Source organism: Populus euphratica, unplaced genomic scaffold, assembly GCF_000495115.2.
Source record: "Populus euphratica unplaced genomic scaffold, PopEup_1.0 scaffold6.1, whole genome shotgun sequence".
Classification (NCBI taxonomy): domain Eukaryota; kingdom Viridiplantae; phylum Streptophyta; class Magnoliopsida; order Malpighiales; family Salicaceae; genus Populus; species Populus euphratica.
Window position 1 is genome coordinate 1,502,569 of NW_011499849.1, and position 14,112 is coordinate 1,516,680.

The 14,112-nt window shown below is 38.4% G+C and overlaps 1 protein-coding gene across 3 annotated transcripts in view; it reads left to right on the plus strand.

Annotated features, from left to right (window-relative positions):
• Nucleotides 1-1,732: 1,732 nt before the first annotated feature.
• Nucleotides 1,733-14,112, plus strand: part of LOC105120483 (E3 ubiquitin-protein ligase UPL1-like) — a 16,598-nt gene continuing 4,218 nt past the window's right edge. The window contains exons 1-8 of one of the 3 annotated variants that reach the window (XM_011018691.1): nt 1,733-1,910; nt 2,077-2,221; nt 4,822-4,917; nt 5,002-5,208; nt 5,381-11,945; nt 12,114-13,183; nt 13,262-13,561; nt 13,671-13,875. In XM_011018691.1, the coding sequence (XP_011016993.1) occupies nt 2,126-2,221; nt 4,822-4,917; nt 5,002-5,208; nt 5,381-11,945; nt 12,114-13,183; nt 13,262-13,561; nt 13,671-13,875 (8,539 nt within the window). In that variant the 5' untranslated portion in view covers nt 1,733-1,910; nt 2,077-2,125. The remainder of the gene's footprint in view (nt 1,911-2,076; nt 2,222-4,821; nt 4,918-5,001; nt 5,209-5,380; nt 11,946-12,113; nt 13,184-13,261; nt 13,562-13,670; nt 13,876-14,112) is intronic. The other 2 variants (XM_011018692.1, XM_011018693.1) reach the window with 2 other exon arrangements.

A 14,112-nucleotide genomic window follows, 5' to 3' on the forward strand; every position in this document is an offset into this window, starting at 1 on the left:
TATTTTGTTTTCAGAACCCTTGTTTTCAAAACCATCACATGCATGATAAAAGTAGATTTTAATTTAGGTTCACTTTTTGTAATTTAGGTTCTAGGAAGTATATCCTTGTATTTGGTAATATTACAATTTTTATATAACTCAATTTGTATAATTGATGTTTAAACTTGAATAAGTGAATTTAATTTTGTAGTTTATATAACCATATTCCATGTATGCATGTTTATATTTTTATTTATCCATAATGATAATTGTTGTACAATGTATATCATAAATATTGTGGTTGATATTTTTATCTATCCATAATGATAATTGTTGTACAATGCATATCATAAATATTGTGGTTGATATGAATAATAATGTTTGTGGGATTGAGACCCAGAATGATTGAGTTGAATTAAATTAATCGATAAGGTGTATTAAAAGTATAAATAAGTTGTATATCGATAACTTGAGATCTTTTGATTTAGCAAAGACTTTGCCGATATTTTTAGTGAAATTTTTTAATAAATTTTAATATAAACACTATATAAATTTATATGTGTGTATATATAATTATTCTATTTATCAATTAATATAAAATCATTGCTTTATTTTATATATAAGGATACTGCAATCATTTCTAGTGCAATTTATATGAACGGCCCAACAAACCACTCTTGTCGGGCTCAATTGCAAGACTTAGGATAAACAACTAGATTACATGAATGAAAAGGTTTGAATTCACAAAAAAAAAAAAAAAAAAAACAGGAGTCGAAAGTTTTTAAAACTAAAAAGGATAATAGAAAAGAGGGGAAGTCTCTCTCTCTCTCAACGAGAAATGAGAGAAAGCTAGAAACCCTAATGCACCGTCTCATCAATTCATTGACTAATTACATATTCTTGTAAAAAAAAAAAAAAAAGATGCCAAAATCCATTTAAGAAAAACTCTAAAACTACTGTGGTGCTTAATTTGATTAGAAAAACAAACCATTCTTGAAACCATTCACTGTGTGCTAGAAGAAGAATCTTGATTGTGTGAACACTTAAAAAGGAGATTTTTTTATATAAAAAAGAAATTATTTTTCTTTGTAAAATAGCCAAGTGAAAATATATAAAATCAATAAAGTATCTGAATATTTTTGCATTTAAAAATATTTTTTTAATATTTTATTTTTATTTTTATTTTTTTCTATTAATAATATAAAAAATAAATTTTAAAAAAATTATTTTAATATATTGTTAAATAAAAAATACTTTACAATATATCAATTACAAAACTACCAAAAGATTTCTTAACCGGCATTTGAAAGATTAGCTTGAGTATGTGTCAGCTCCCCTTACCCGAGCACACACCCATCCCTCACAACTGTGTAGATTACAATTAAGTCCATACAGTTCCAGAAAATATTGAATCGGTCCCTATAGCTTCAAATATCGTAATTGATCCCTTGACTAGCTTTACTTATGAAGAATCTCTACTCATCAATAGATTTAGTTTTTATCTATTAATGTACAATTTACCTTTTAAATGTATAATAAATAAAGCAAAAACTAAATAAAGGACTAAGTTAGAAACATACATTAAAATATATAGATTAAATTTAGATCTTTTTATAGTGAAGGGATTAAAATAAACAAATACTCATTAACAGTGACTATGTTATAATTTAGGTGTCCAAATCCAAAGACGCATCGCATCCTAATTACGCAATTCTGAGAGTATTATAAAACCAAGACAACCATCCCCAGCTCCAAACACACAAAACAAACTCAACCCCACACCACACCACACCACACCTCTCCTCTTTGCTCTGGGGTTTCGCCCCTCTCTCTCTCTCTCTTAGAAAATAAAAAAACAACAAGAAGAAGAACAATCTCTCGCCTTTTTCTCTTAACTCCACTCTCTCCTCATGTGTATGCATCCTTCTCAGGTCACTCCCTCTCTCCTGATCTATTTTTTCTATTCAGTTCTCTCTTTATTTACAATCAATCCTAGGGATTTCTTTCAGATTCTTCTCCGATTCCTTTTCTCCCCCAATTTCTGGCTTTATTTTGTGGTTTTGATTTTGATTTTTTATAATTTTCTTAATATTGCTGTTGTAGTAGCAGTAGTTGAAAGGGTAGATTGTAATAAAGTGGAAGCCTAATGGCAACGATACGATCGAGTTTGCCATCGAGACTACGGCAGCTTTTGTCCGGTGATAGCATCATCGGTCCATCTATTAAATTAGACTCTGAAACTGTAAGCTTTTATTTACTTATTTTTGTTTGTTTTGAAGTTTAATTTTTTTTACTGGTTTTTCTATCGGTTTTGAAATCTTAAGAACCTATTAGGGTTTTGTGTTGGTTTTTTCGTTCTGTTTGATGATTGTAGTGGGATTTTAATAAGGGGTGTTGCTCTATGGCTGTTTAATCAGTTTTAACTACAGTGACTGCATATTGACTTTGTGATTAAAGTCATAATTGCTGATAGTGGTAGGTTTTTTTTTCTTGGTTTATTAGCAGGAGAGGAGTTTGCATATAATAAAATATATCGTTGGCATAGTATCTGGCTGGTCATTTAAATTTAATTATTATTTGAATTTGAATATAGCCTTATGAGTTTGAATAGCTTTATGGGTTTAACAGGCTGATGTGGGGTTGGTTGAAGTTTTTCTAGAGTAAGAGTGATAGTTTCTAGGAAGGGACATGAGATTGAGCATGTTACTATAGCACCTTTGCTTGAAACCCAAGGATTAAACTTTGGATCTGTGTGTCTAATTGTACCTGAGTGGATTTGAATAAAAAGTTCTAGTGGGGTCTAAAGTTTGGTTGAATTCCAGAAACAGAAAGATAACAAATGTTCTGCTTTTGCCCGAGTTTCTTAACAAGAATTTTTCTCTGAGGAAGTTTGTTCACATCAACTCATGACAATTACATTGAGTCTCTGCAGTCGAGCATCCCTGGTAATGGTGTTGTATAGGATGTGCAAGTAGCTATCCGATAGAAGGATATTTTAGTTCTGCTGAGGTTTGAACATTGAATGTGATACCTTGTAGCGTATCTAGAAGTAACTGTCACCTAGAAGGATGCTTAGTTTCAATTTTATTCCTGTCCTCTAAGCAGTGGTATCTTCTTCCAGAGTGCATATTAAAAGCACAGATAGCATGCCATTTTGAATAATGAATAGTAGGTGGTTTGGCACTATAGAAAAATCCCCAATACTTGTTAAAATGACTGTCCTTAATTTTTGAAAGAAATTGTGCATTTTAAATTCTACATTGTCCAGATTGTTGTCTGTATATTCTGTGCAGACCAGTTGGTTGTATGTATTAACTGCTCTGACATGTGCACAATATTGTTAGTTAAGGATCTGCAATGCTAAATAATCCAATTTTTCTTTTCTTATCTGGATAAAAAAGAATATACTATTAGAAATAATTGAATATGATCAAAATAACAAGCACAGAGTATCCTATGAAGAAAATAACATCACAATCAAGATGATATGGCTTACAAATACCACTGAATATCAGCTGTTGAATCAATCTACTGTGTCTGCTTAGGTTGCAGCTACTGGACCATTTTTCTGTATTGAGAACCTGTATACTCCAGCTCGGATTTAGTTTTATACCAATCTTAAACCCTTTCCTTATGTCCAATGCCTTTAGATCATTTAAAATGATTAATTCTTGATATTCTTTTGAATTTTTTTGAACCTATTAACTTTCATTTTCGTTAACTTTTGCCCACATCTGAATGCTATTGCACTCTTACATTAGTTATTGGTAGATTTCATTATTTCTTGTTTCATTATTTTGTTGCCTATTTTTCACATTGTTGCTTAAAATACTATTGATGCTAAATAGCAGTGTATTCCTTGCGTCCTCATGATGTCATGAAGCATTATTATGGTATCTGAATCATATTTATTTGTAAATTTTGGATAGGTGGCTAACAATTTATTTTCCTGAAAACCTGTTGTAGATATTATTTTGTTCCTTTTTGGTGAAGTTAAATTTTATTTTGATATTTTATGTTCATTGCCAATTTTTCTTTGTTTCTTGAAGTGTGTAACTTCATATAGCAGTGTATTCCATTTATCATTGTAAAGCAACAAAATAATACCGTCTCTTTAAATCCTGCTTTTATGTAAATTTTGATATGTTGCTAACCAAAATTTATGAAGATCAATGCGAATCCCTTCACTCATTTTGGTGAATTTTCAGAGTTCATAAATTCTTATTGTTTTTAATCTCTAGTTTTAATCTCAATGAAATCGTATATTGCATTTTATTATTCATTTTTCAACTAAAGGTTATATATTTCTTTGAGATACCATTTTCTGTCACAAGAATTTCTTTTCTTGGCTCCATTGTGGTAATTATTTATCATGAAACAAATCACACCAGCCAATTCTAGGTCAAGCCACAAGAACAGACTCTTTAGTCGTTATCTATATTTGTCAATAGGAGAATAAGTTGTTTTGGAACTATCTGGATGCTCTCATTTAGTGAGAACTATTTGTTTTTTATGCTACTATCAGAATTATAATTAATCCAGTATTTATTTTGTATTGACGATTGGTGTCTTACTGCTAGTGTTGCATTTATAACTATCTTGTTTGAATATGAAAAACCACTCTTCTTTGCTTTTATTTTTTTTACCTCAGTTTATTCGTAGGAATGATCTTGTTTAGTGCTATTACTCAGTTTTGAGTTTTCTGAGATAAGTAGCTTGCCATGCATCAGACACGAGGAGGGAGATTTGCCCCTCTAGAATCCTGGAGGATAATATATGTGGTGTTGCGTAGTTTGAACTGATTTGTTTTTCAAAAAGTCTGACCATGGTTTTTGTTTGCAGCCTCCTAAAATTAAAGCGTTCGTTGACAAGGTGATCCAGAGTCCATTGCAAGATATAGCTATACCCCTTTCTGGCTTTCGGTGGGAGTACAGTAAGGTAAAGGCATTTTTTTGCTGCAGTACAAAGATTACTTGTTCTCCCCTTTTCTATTATATATCTTATTTGTTGCTTTAACTTCAGGGGAATTTTCATCATTGGAGGCCTCTGTTTCTGCATTTTGATACATACTTCAAGACATACTTGTCTAGTAGGAATGGCCTTTCATTATCAGATAATATTTCAGAAGATGACAGTCCATTTCCAAAACATGCGGTTCTTCAAATTTTACGAGTGATGCAAATAATTTTAGAGAATTGCCATGACAAGAGTTCATTTGATGGCTTAGAGGTATGTATCTGATTTGAATCTTGCATTCTGCTCATAGGTGTTCGATGTTCACTTTTTTTAAGCCACCTGAAAATGTATGGATGTTGAAAGTTTGTTTGTATGCCTTGTTACTCTTTCAAAAGCTTCTGTAATGTTTGTTCTCTAATAAGTTTATATTGGTGACTTCCATCAGCATTTCAAGCTCCTTTTAGCATCCACAGATCCAGAGGTTCTTATAGCTACATTGGAGACTCTTTCAGCACTTGTTAAAATCAATCCGTCTAAGCTGCATGGAAGTGGGAAGTTGATTGGATGTGGCTCAGTAAACAGCTATCTCCTGTCTCTAGCACAGGGCTGGGGAAGTAAAGAGGAAGGCTTGGGCTTATATTCATGTGTTATGGCAAATGAAAGAACACAGGAAGAAGGGCTTTGTTTGTTCCCATCTGATGAAGAAAATGAACCGGACAAGTCTCAACACCGAATTGGCTCAACCCTTTATTTTGAATTGCATGGTCTGACTGCCCAAAATAATATGGAAAACAGTAGTAATACAACTTCTAGTTTGAGAGTTATACACACAGCAGATCTGCATTTACAAAAAGAAGATGACCTACAGTTGATGAAACAGTACATTGAGCAGTATAATGTACCTCCTGACCTTCGATTCTCATTACTGACCAGAATCAGATATGCTCGGGCTTTTCGTTCTCCTAGAGTGTGCAGGCTGTACAGCAGGATCTGCCTCCTTGCATTCATTGTGCTTGTTCAATCTGGTGATGCGAATGATGAACTGACATCCTTTTTTGCTAATGAACCTGAGTATACAAATGAGTTGATTAGGATTGTGCGATCAGAAGAAACTGTTCCTGGAACCATCAGAACTCTTGCAATGCTGGCCTTAGGTGCTCAGTTAGCTGCTTATACAGCATCACATGAGCGGGCACGGATTTTAAGTGGATCTAGCATCAGTTTTGCTGCAGGGAACCGCATGATTCTCCTGAATGTGCTTCAGAAAGCTGTTTTGTCGCTGAAGAACTCCAACGATCCATCCTGTCTTGCCTTTGTTGAAGCACTTCTTCAGTTCTATTTGCTCCATATTGTGTCATCCTCAGCTTCAGGGAGCAATGTTAGGGGGTCTGGAATGGTTCCCACTTTTTTACCACTTTTGGAGGACTCAGATCCCAGTCATATGCACCTTGTCTATTTGGCCGTGAAAGCCTTACAGAAGCTCATGGATTACAGCAGTTCAGCTGTGTCACTGCTTCGAGAATTGGGGGGAGTAGAATTTTTGGCACAGAGGTTACAGATAGAAGTACATAGAATTATTGGCTTGGCCGGGGAAATTGATAATTCAGTGACCATCGGTGAATGTTCAAGATTCAGTGATGATCATATCTACTCGCAGAAGAGGCTCATCAAGGTGCTTTTGAAGGCACTTGGGTCTGCCACATATGCACCAGCTGGCAATGCCAGATCCCTGAATTCTCATGATAGCTCCTTGCCTTCTACTTTGTCACTGATATACAAGAATGCAGATAAATTTGGAGGTGACATTTATTACTCAGCTGTGACTGTTATGAGTGAGATTATTCACAAGGACCCAACTTGTTTTCCTGTTTTGCATGAAATGGGTCTTCCAGATGCATTTTTATCCTCAGTGTTAGCTGGAGTTCTTCCTGCCTCAAAGGCTCTTACATGTGTTCCTAATGGTCTTGGAGCCATCTGTCTTAATGCAAAAGGTTTAGAGGCAGTGAAAGAAACTTCTGCTTTACGGTTCCTTGTCGATATCTTCACCAGCAAAAAATATGTTTTAGCAATGAATGAAGCCATTGTTCCTTTGGCAAATGCAGTGGAAGAGCTTTTGCGTCATGTATCTTCATTGAGAAGCACTGGTGTTGATTTAATTATTGAGATTATTGATAAAATTGCTTCCTTTGCGGACAGTAACTGCTCATCATCAGGGAAAGTTGTTGGCAGCACTGCAATGGAAATGGATGCCGAGAACAAGGAAAGTGAAGGGCATTGCTGTTTGGTTGGTGGTGTTGATTCAGGTGCAGAAGGAATCAGTAATGATCAGTTCATCCAGCTAGGTATTTTTCATATGATGGTTCTGCTTCACAGAACAATGGAAAATGCAGAAACATGTCGGTTATTTGTGGAGAAGTCAGGGATAGAATTTTTGCTGAGGCTTCTATTACAGCATAACATTGTCCAATCATCAGAAGGAATGTCTATAGCTTTGCATAGCACTATGGTTTTCAAGGGTTTTACCCAGCACCACTCTGCACCTCTGGCACATGCATTCTGTGGCTCCCTTAGGGATCATTTAAAGAAAGCTTTGACTGGATTTGGCATGGATTCTGGGTCCTTTTTGCTTGATCCCAGGACAATGCCTGATGATGGAATCTTTTCATCACTTTTCCTTGTCGAGTTCCTTCTATTTCTTGCCGACTCTAAAGAGAACCGCTGGGTAACTGCACTGCTAACAGAATTTGGAAACGGTAGCAAAGATGTTCTGGAGGATATTGGACGAGTGCAGCGAGAAGTTCTTTGGCAGATTGCTTTGCTTGAAGATGCTAAGCCTGAGGTGGAGGATGATGGCACCAGTTCTGCTGCTGAGTCACAAGAGTCTGAACTGGGCACAAATGAAACTGAAGAGCAACGAATTAACTCCTTCAGGCAGTTTCTTGATCCATTATTGAGAAGGACATCTGGGTGGAGTTTTGAATCCCAGTTTTTTGATCTTATAAATCTGTACCGTGATCTTGGTCGTGCTACAACTGGATTTCAACAAAGGCTAGGTACTGATAGTTCTATAAACCGGTTTGGATCTACTCAACAGCCACGTCATACTGAATCTTCAGACACTGCTGGTGCTATCAGTAGGAAGGAATATGACAAACAGAGATCTTATTATAGTTCTTGCTGTGACATGGTGAGGTCGCTTTCTTTTCACATAACTCATCTGTTTCAAGAATTGGGAAAGGCAATGCTGCTTCCTTCTCGTAGGCGGGAAGATACTGTGAATGTTTCCCCATCTTCCAAGGTAGTAGCTTCTACTTTGGCTTCCATTTCATTGGATCACATGAGTTTTGGTGGTCATGTAAGTTCTGGATCTGAGGCATCTGTATCAACCAAGTGTCGCTACTTTGGCAAGGTTATTGATTTCATTGATGGCATATTATTGGACAGACCAGATTCCAGTAATCCAATACTGTTAAATTGTTTATATGGACATGGAGTTGTTCAATCTGTTTTGACCACATTTGAAGCTACTAGTCAATTGCTCTTCACTGTTAACAGGACCCCTGCATCCCCTATGGAGACTGATGATGGGAATATAAAACATGACAGTAAAGAAGATGCTGATCATTCATGGATTTATGGTCCCTTAGCTAGCTATGGTAAACTTATGGACCACCTGGTGACATCATCATTGATTTTGTCTCCGTTCACGAAGAACTTGCTTGTGCATCCTCTGGTAAATGGAGTTATTCCTTTTCCACGGGATGCTGAAACTTTTGTTAAAGTGCTCCAGTCTATGGTGCTCAAGGCAGTGCTACCTGTTTGGACTCACCCACAGTTTGCTGATTGTGGTAACGATTTCATCAGTGCAGTTATTTCCATTGTCAGGCATGTTTATTCAGGGGTTGAAGTGAAAAATGCAAACAGCAGCACGAGTGCCCGTATCACTGGTCCTCCCCTAAATGAAACAACTATTTCAACCATTGTTGAGATGGGTTTTTCCAGGTCTAGGGCAGAAGAAGCTCTGAGGCAAGTTGGATCAAATAGTGTGGAACTGGCAATGGACTGGTTATTCTCCCATCCCGAGGAAGCTCCAGAAGATGATGAACTTGCTCGCGCACTTGCCATGTCTTTGGGGAACTCAGAATCAGATGCGAAGGAAGATGCTGCAACTGCCAATAGCCAACAGCTTGAAGAAGAGATGGTCCAACTTCCTCCAGTCGAGGAGTTGTTGTCAACATGCACAAAGCTTCTGCAAGTGAAGGAGCCTCTAGCTTTTCCAGTTCGGGACCTCCTTCTGTTGATATGCTCACAGAATGATGGTCAATACAGGTCTAATGTCATCTCCTTTATTCTTGATCAAGTGAAGCAAAGCAGTCTGGTATCTGATAGCAGAAATAATACCATGATATCTGCTCTTTTTCATGTTCTTGCCTTGATACTTCATGAAGATGCGGTGTCACGTGAAATTGCGTTAAAGGATGGTCTGATTAAAATTGCTTCTGATTCACTTTCACTGTGGGATTCTGGTTCAATTGACAAAGAGAAAAAACAGGTTCCAAAGTGGGTAACGACAGCTTTTCTTGCGATGGATCGGCTACTGCAGGTGGATCAGAAATTGACATCTGAAATTGTGGAGCAGTTGAAGAGGGATGATGTCAGCAACCAACAAATCTCAATCAGTATTGATGAGGATAAGCAAAACAGAATGCAATCTCCACTGGGGTCACCTACGAAGTACATAGATGTAGATGAGCAGAAGAGACTTATTAAGATTTCTTGCAGTTGTATCAGGAACCAGCTTCCATCTGAAACAATGCATGCTGTGCTGCAGCTATGTTCCACACTCACGAGAACTCATTCTGTAGCTGTTTGTTTTCTTGAAGCTGAGGGTGTGAGTTTGCTTCTTTCTTTGCCAACAAGTAGCCTCTTTTCTGGATTTGATAATATTGCTGCTACTATTATCCGTCATGTCCTTGAAGATCCTCAAACCCTCCAGCAAGCAATGGAAGCTGAGATAAGGCATAAACTTGTTACTGCTGCTAACCGACATTCAGATGGAAGGGTCACTCCACGCAATTTTCTTCTGAATTTAAGTTCTGTCATCTCTCGGGATCCAACAATTTTTATGCAGGCTGCACAATCTGTTTGTCAAGTTGAGATGGTAGGTGAGAGGCCTTACATTGTGTTGCTGAAAGATCGTGAGAAAGATAAATCCAAAGAGAAAGAAAAGGAGAAGGAGAAAGCATTGGAAAGAGAGAAACCACATGCTGGTGATGCAAAGGTTACTTTGGGCAGTATGAATACATCATCACCTGGGTATATGCATGGGAAACTTCATGATATGAATTCAAAGAGTTCCAAAGCTCACCGAAAATCTCCCCAGAGCTTTGTACATGTTATTGAGCTTCTTTTGGATTCTATCAGCAGTTTTGTACCTCCCTTGAAAGATGATGCTGTGACTGATGTGCCATCATCCGTGGATATGGATATTGATGCTGCTGCAACTAAAGGTAAAGGAAAAGCAGTGGCCACTGTTTCTGAAGAGAATGGGACCAGTTGCCAAGAAGCATATGCAGTGCTTGCAAAGGTTGTTTTTATCCTAAAGCTTTTGACTGAGATTGTGCTAATGTATCCTTCATCTGTTCATGTGCTTCTTAGAAGGGATTCTGAAGTTAGTAGTTGCCGGGGCCCTAATCTTCAGAAGGGTTCCGCTGGTTTGTGTACTGGAGGTATATTTCACCATATTCTTCACAAGTTCATTCCGAGTTCTCGAAATATGAAGAAGGAAAGGAAAATAGATGGTGACTGGAAGAATAAACTAGCTACTCGGGCAAACCAGTTTTTGGTAGCATCCAGTGTTCGTTCTGCTGAAGCAAGGAGGAGGGTCTTTGCTGAGATCAGTGACATTTTCTGTGAGTTTGTCGATTCTTGTGATGGCTTTAGGCCACCAACCAATGATATGCAGACATATATTGATCTGCTAAATGATTTACTTGCTGCCCGTACACCTACTGGCTCATACATCTCCCCAGAAGCTTCTGCCACTTTTATAGATGTTGGTTTGGTTAGGTCTTTGACTCGAACTCTTGAAGTGTTGGATCTGGATCATACTGACTCACCTAAAGTTGTAACTGGGCTTATCAAAGCTCTGGAGTTGGTAACCAAAGAACATGTCAATTCTGCTGATTCTAATACCGGGAAAGGTGAGAGTTCAACAAAACCTCCTACAGAGAGCCAATCTGTCAGAACAGAGAATATTGTTGAGATATCCCAGTCAACTGAAATGGGCTCACAATCCAACCATGATGCTATGTCAGCTGACCATTCCGAATCATTTAATGCCATCCAAAACCTTGGTCGATCTGAGGCAGTTACAGATGACATGGATCATGATCAGGATCTTGATGGAGGTTTCGCTCCTGCTACTGAGGATGACTTTATGCAAGAAACTTCTGAGGATATGAGGAGCCTTGAAAATGGCATGGATACTGTTGGGATAAGATTTGATATCCAACCTCGTGGGCAAGAAACTCCGGACGAAGATGAGGACGAGGACGAGGAGATGTCTGGAGATGAGGGGGATGAAGTAGATGAAGACGACGACGACGACGACGAGGAGCATAATGGTTTGGAAGAAGATGAAGTCCATCACTTGCCACATCCCGACACAGATCAAGATGATCATGATATTGATGATGATGAGTTTGATGAGGAAGTGCTGGAGGAAGACGATGAAGATGAGGAGGAAGATGATGGAGTTATTCTCCGGCTGGAGGAGGGCATCAATGGGATTAATGTTTTTGACCACATCGAGGTTTTTGGTAGAGACCATGCCTTTGCCAATGATACTCTCCATGTTATGCCAGTTGAAGTTTTTGGTTCTAGACGTCAAGGCCGTACTACATCAATTTACAATCTTCTTGGTAGAGGTGGCGACAGTGCTGCCCCCTCACGACATCCCCTTTTAGTTGGACCTTCATCATCAAATTTGGGCCTTCCCAGACAAGCAGGTGTGTTTCAGTAGTTGGATTTTCATCTGCTGTAATATTAGTTCTTGTTTTCATTTATTTCTTGCAAGTAATTGCCTGTAAGTGTGTGAAGTCATTGTGAGTTGATCTTAATTTCCACATCCTAAAAGTTTTGAAATTTATCTTTCACATGATTTTTGCATTTTCCAGAAAATGCCCGCGATATGGTTTTTACAGATAGGAACTTGGAGAACACCTCATTACAGCTGGATACTATTTTCCGCTCGTTGCGTAATGGGCGTCATGGAAACCGTTTGAACCTGTGGATGGATGACAATCAGCAAAGTGGTGGATCTAATGTATCTGTTCCCACAGGCCTTGAGGAGTTGCTTGTCTCTCATTTGAGACAGCCAAACACTGAAAAACTCTCTGATCCAAACCCATTGACAGGGGAGCCTAAACACGATGGTGAGAACGTTCAGTTACAGGAACCAGAAGCAGACACTCAACCTGATATCCAAGTTGAAAACAATGCAAACCATGAGGGTAGCAATGCACAAACTACCACTTCCATAACAATTGATGGACCTGGCAATGTTGAGATCAGACTGGCAGCAAGTGAATCTCACACACAGTCTGTTGAAATGCAGTTAGAACAGAATGATGCTGCTGCCCGTGATGTTGAGGCAGTAAGCCAAGAAAGCAGTGAAAGTGGGGCAACTTTAGGGGAAAGCCTTCGGAGTCTGGACGTTGAAATTGGAAGTGCTGATGGTCATGATGATGGTGGAGAAAGGCAAGGTTCGGCAGATAGAATGCCTTTGGATCCACAGTCAACTCGGATAAGGAGAACTAGCATGTCTTTTGGAAATTCTACTCTCGCAACTGGGAGAGATGCATCTCTTCATAGTGTGACTGAGGTATCTGAAAATTCTAGCAGGGAAGCAGATCAAGATGGTCCAGCTGTGGAGCAGCAGATTGGTGGTGATACTGGATCTGGATCAATTGACCCTGCATTCTTGGATGCCCTTCCTGAGGAATTGCGTGCTGAAGTCCTCTCTGCTCAACAGGGTCAAGTGTCACAGCCTTCAAATGCAGAACCACAGAACATGGGAGATATTGATCCAGAGTTCCTTGCAGCCCTTCCCCCAGACATCCGGGCAGAGGTTTTAGCACAACAACAAGCACAAAGACTTCATCAATCTCATGAACTGGAAGGTCAACCTGTTGAGATGGACACAGTCTCAATCATTGCAACATTCCCTTCAGATTTGCGTGAAGAGGTACATTTCTTCTTTTGCTCTGGTCACAAAAATTGTTTGGTATGTGATATCAACATATAACTATATTTCCATCCTCAGGTTCTCCTAACATCATCTGATGCTATTCTTGCCAATCTCACACCCGCCCTTGTTGCGGAGGCTAACATGTTGCGAGAAAGATTTGCTCATCGTTATAGCAATCGCAATCTTTTTGGTATGTACCCTAGAAGTCGTAGAGGTGAGTCTTCTCGACGGGGTGAAGGTATTGGATACAGCCTGGAGAGAGCTGGGATTGCCTCCCGTAGGTCTATGACTGCTAAGCTTGTTGAAGCTGATGGAGCTCCTTTAGTTGAGACAGAATCTCTTCAAGCAATGATTAGGGTGCTTCGCATAGTTCAGGTACTCAGCAAGAATGTATTTGCCTTTGTACAGTACTCTTTTCTTTTTTTTCCTTGATAGTGTGGACCATCTAGATTCTGATAATTGTACCAATTGCATGACTTTATAGCCGCTGTATAAAGGTCCGCTACAAAGGCTTCTCCTGAATTTATGTGCTCATGGTGAAACCAGAGCTACTCTGGTAAAAATCCTGATGGATATGCTGATGGTTGATAAAAGAAGGCCTGCCAATTATTCAAATGTTGCTGAGCCATTGTATCGACTCTATGCTTGCCAGAGCAATGTGATGTATTCGCGTCCACAGTCTTTTGATGGTAAGATCTGTAATATAATTTCTGTATCTTAACATTTAAAAAAAAATTAGTTGCTATTTATTATTATTAGAAAGATGCCTTGTTAAGAAAAAAAACGGTTCATGATTTTGTACTTAATGTTCTTGCACTTTGGAAGGTGGTCGGCTCCCTATCATGTGGTTTGTTTTGTCTGGGCCATTACCATGCATTGTGTTTGTCATTGTAACTGACACCATGAACACCCCCCCCCCCCCCCCC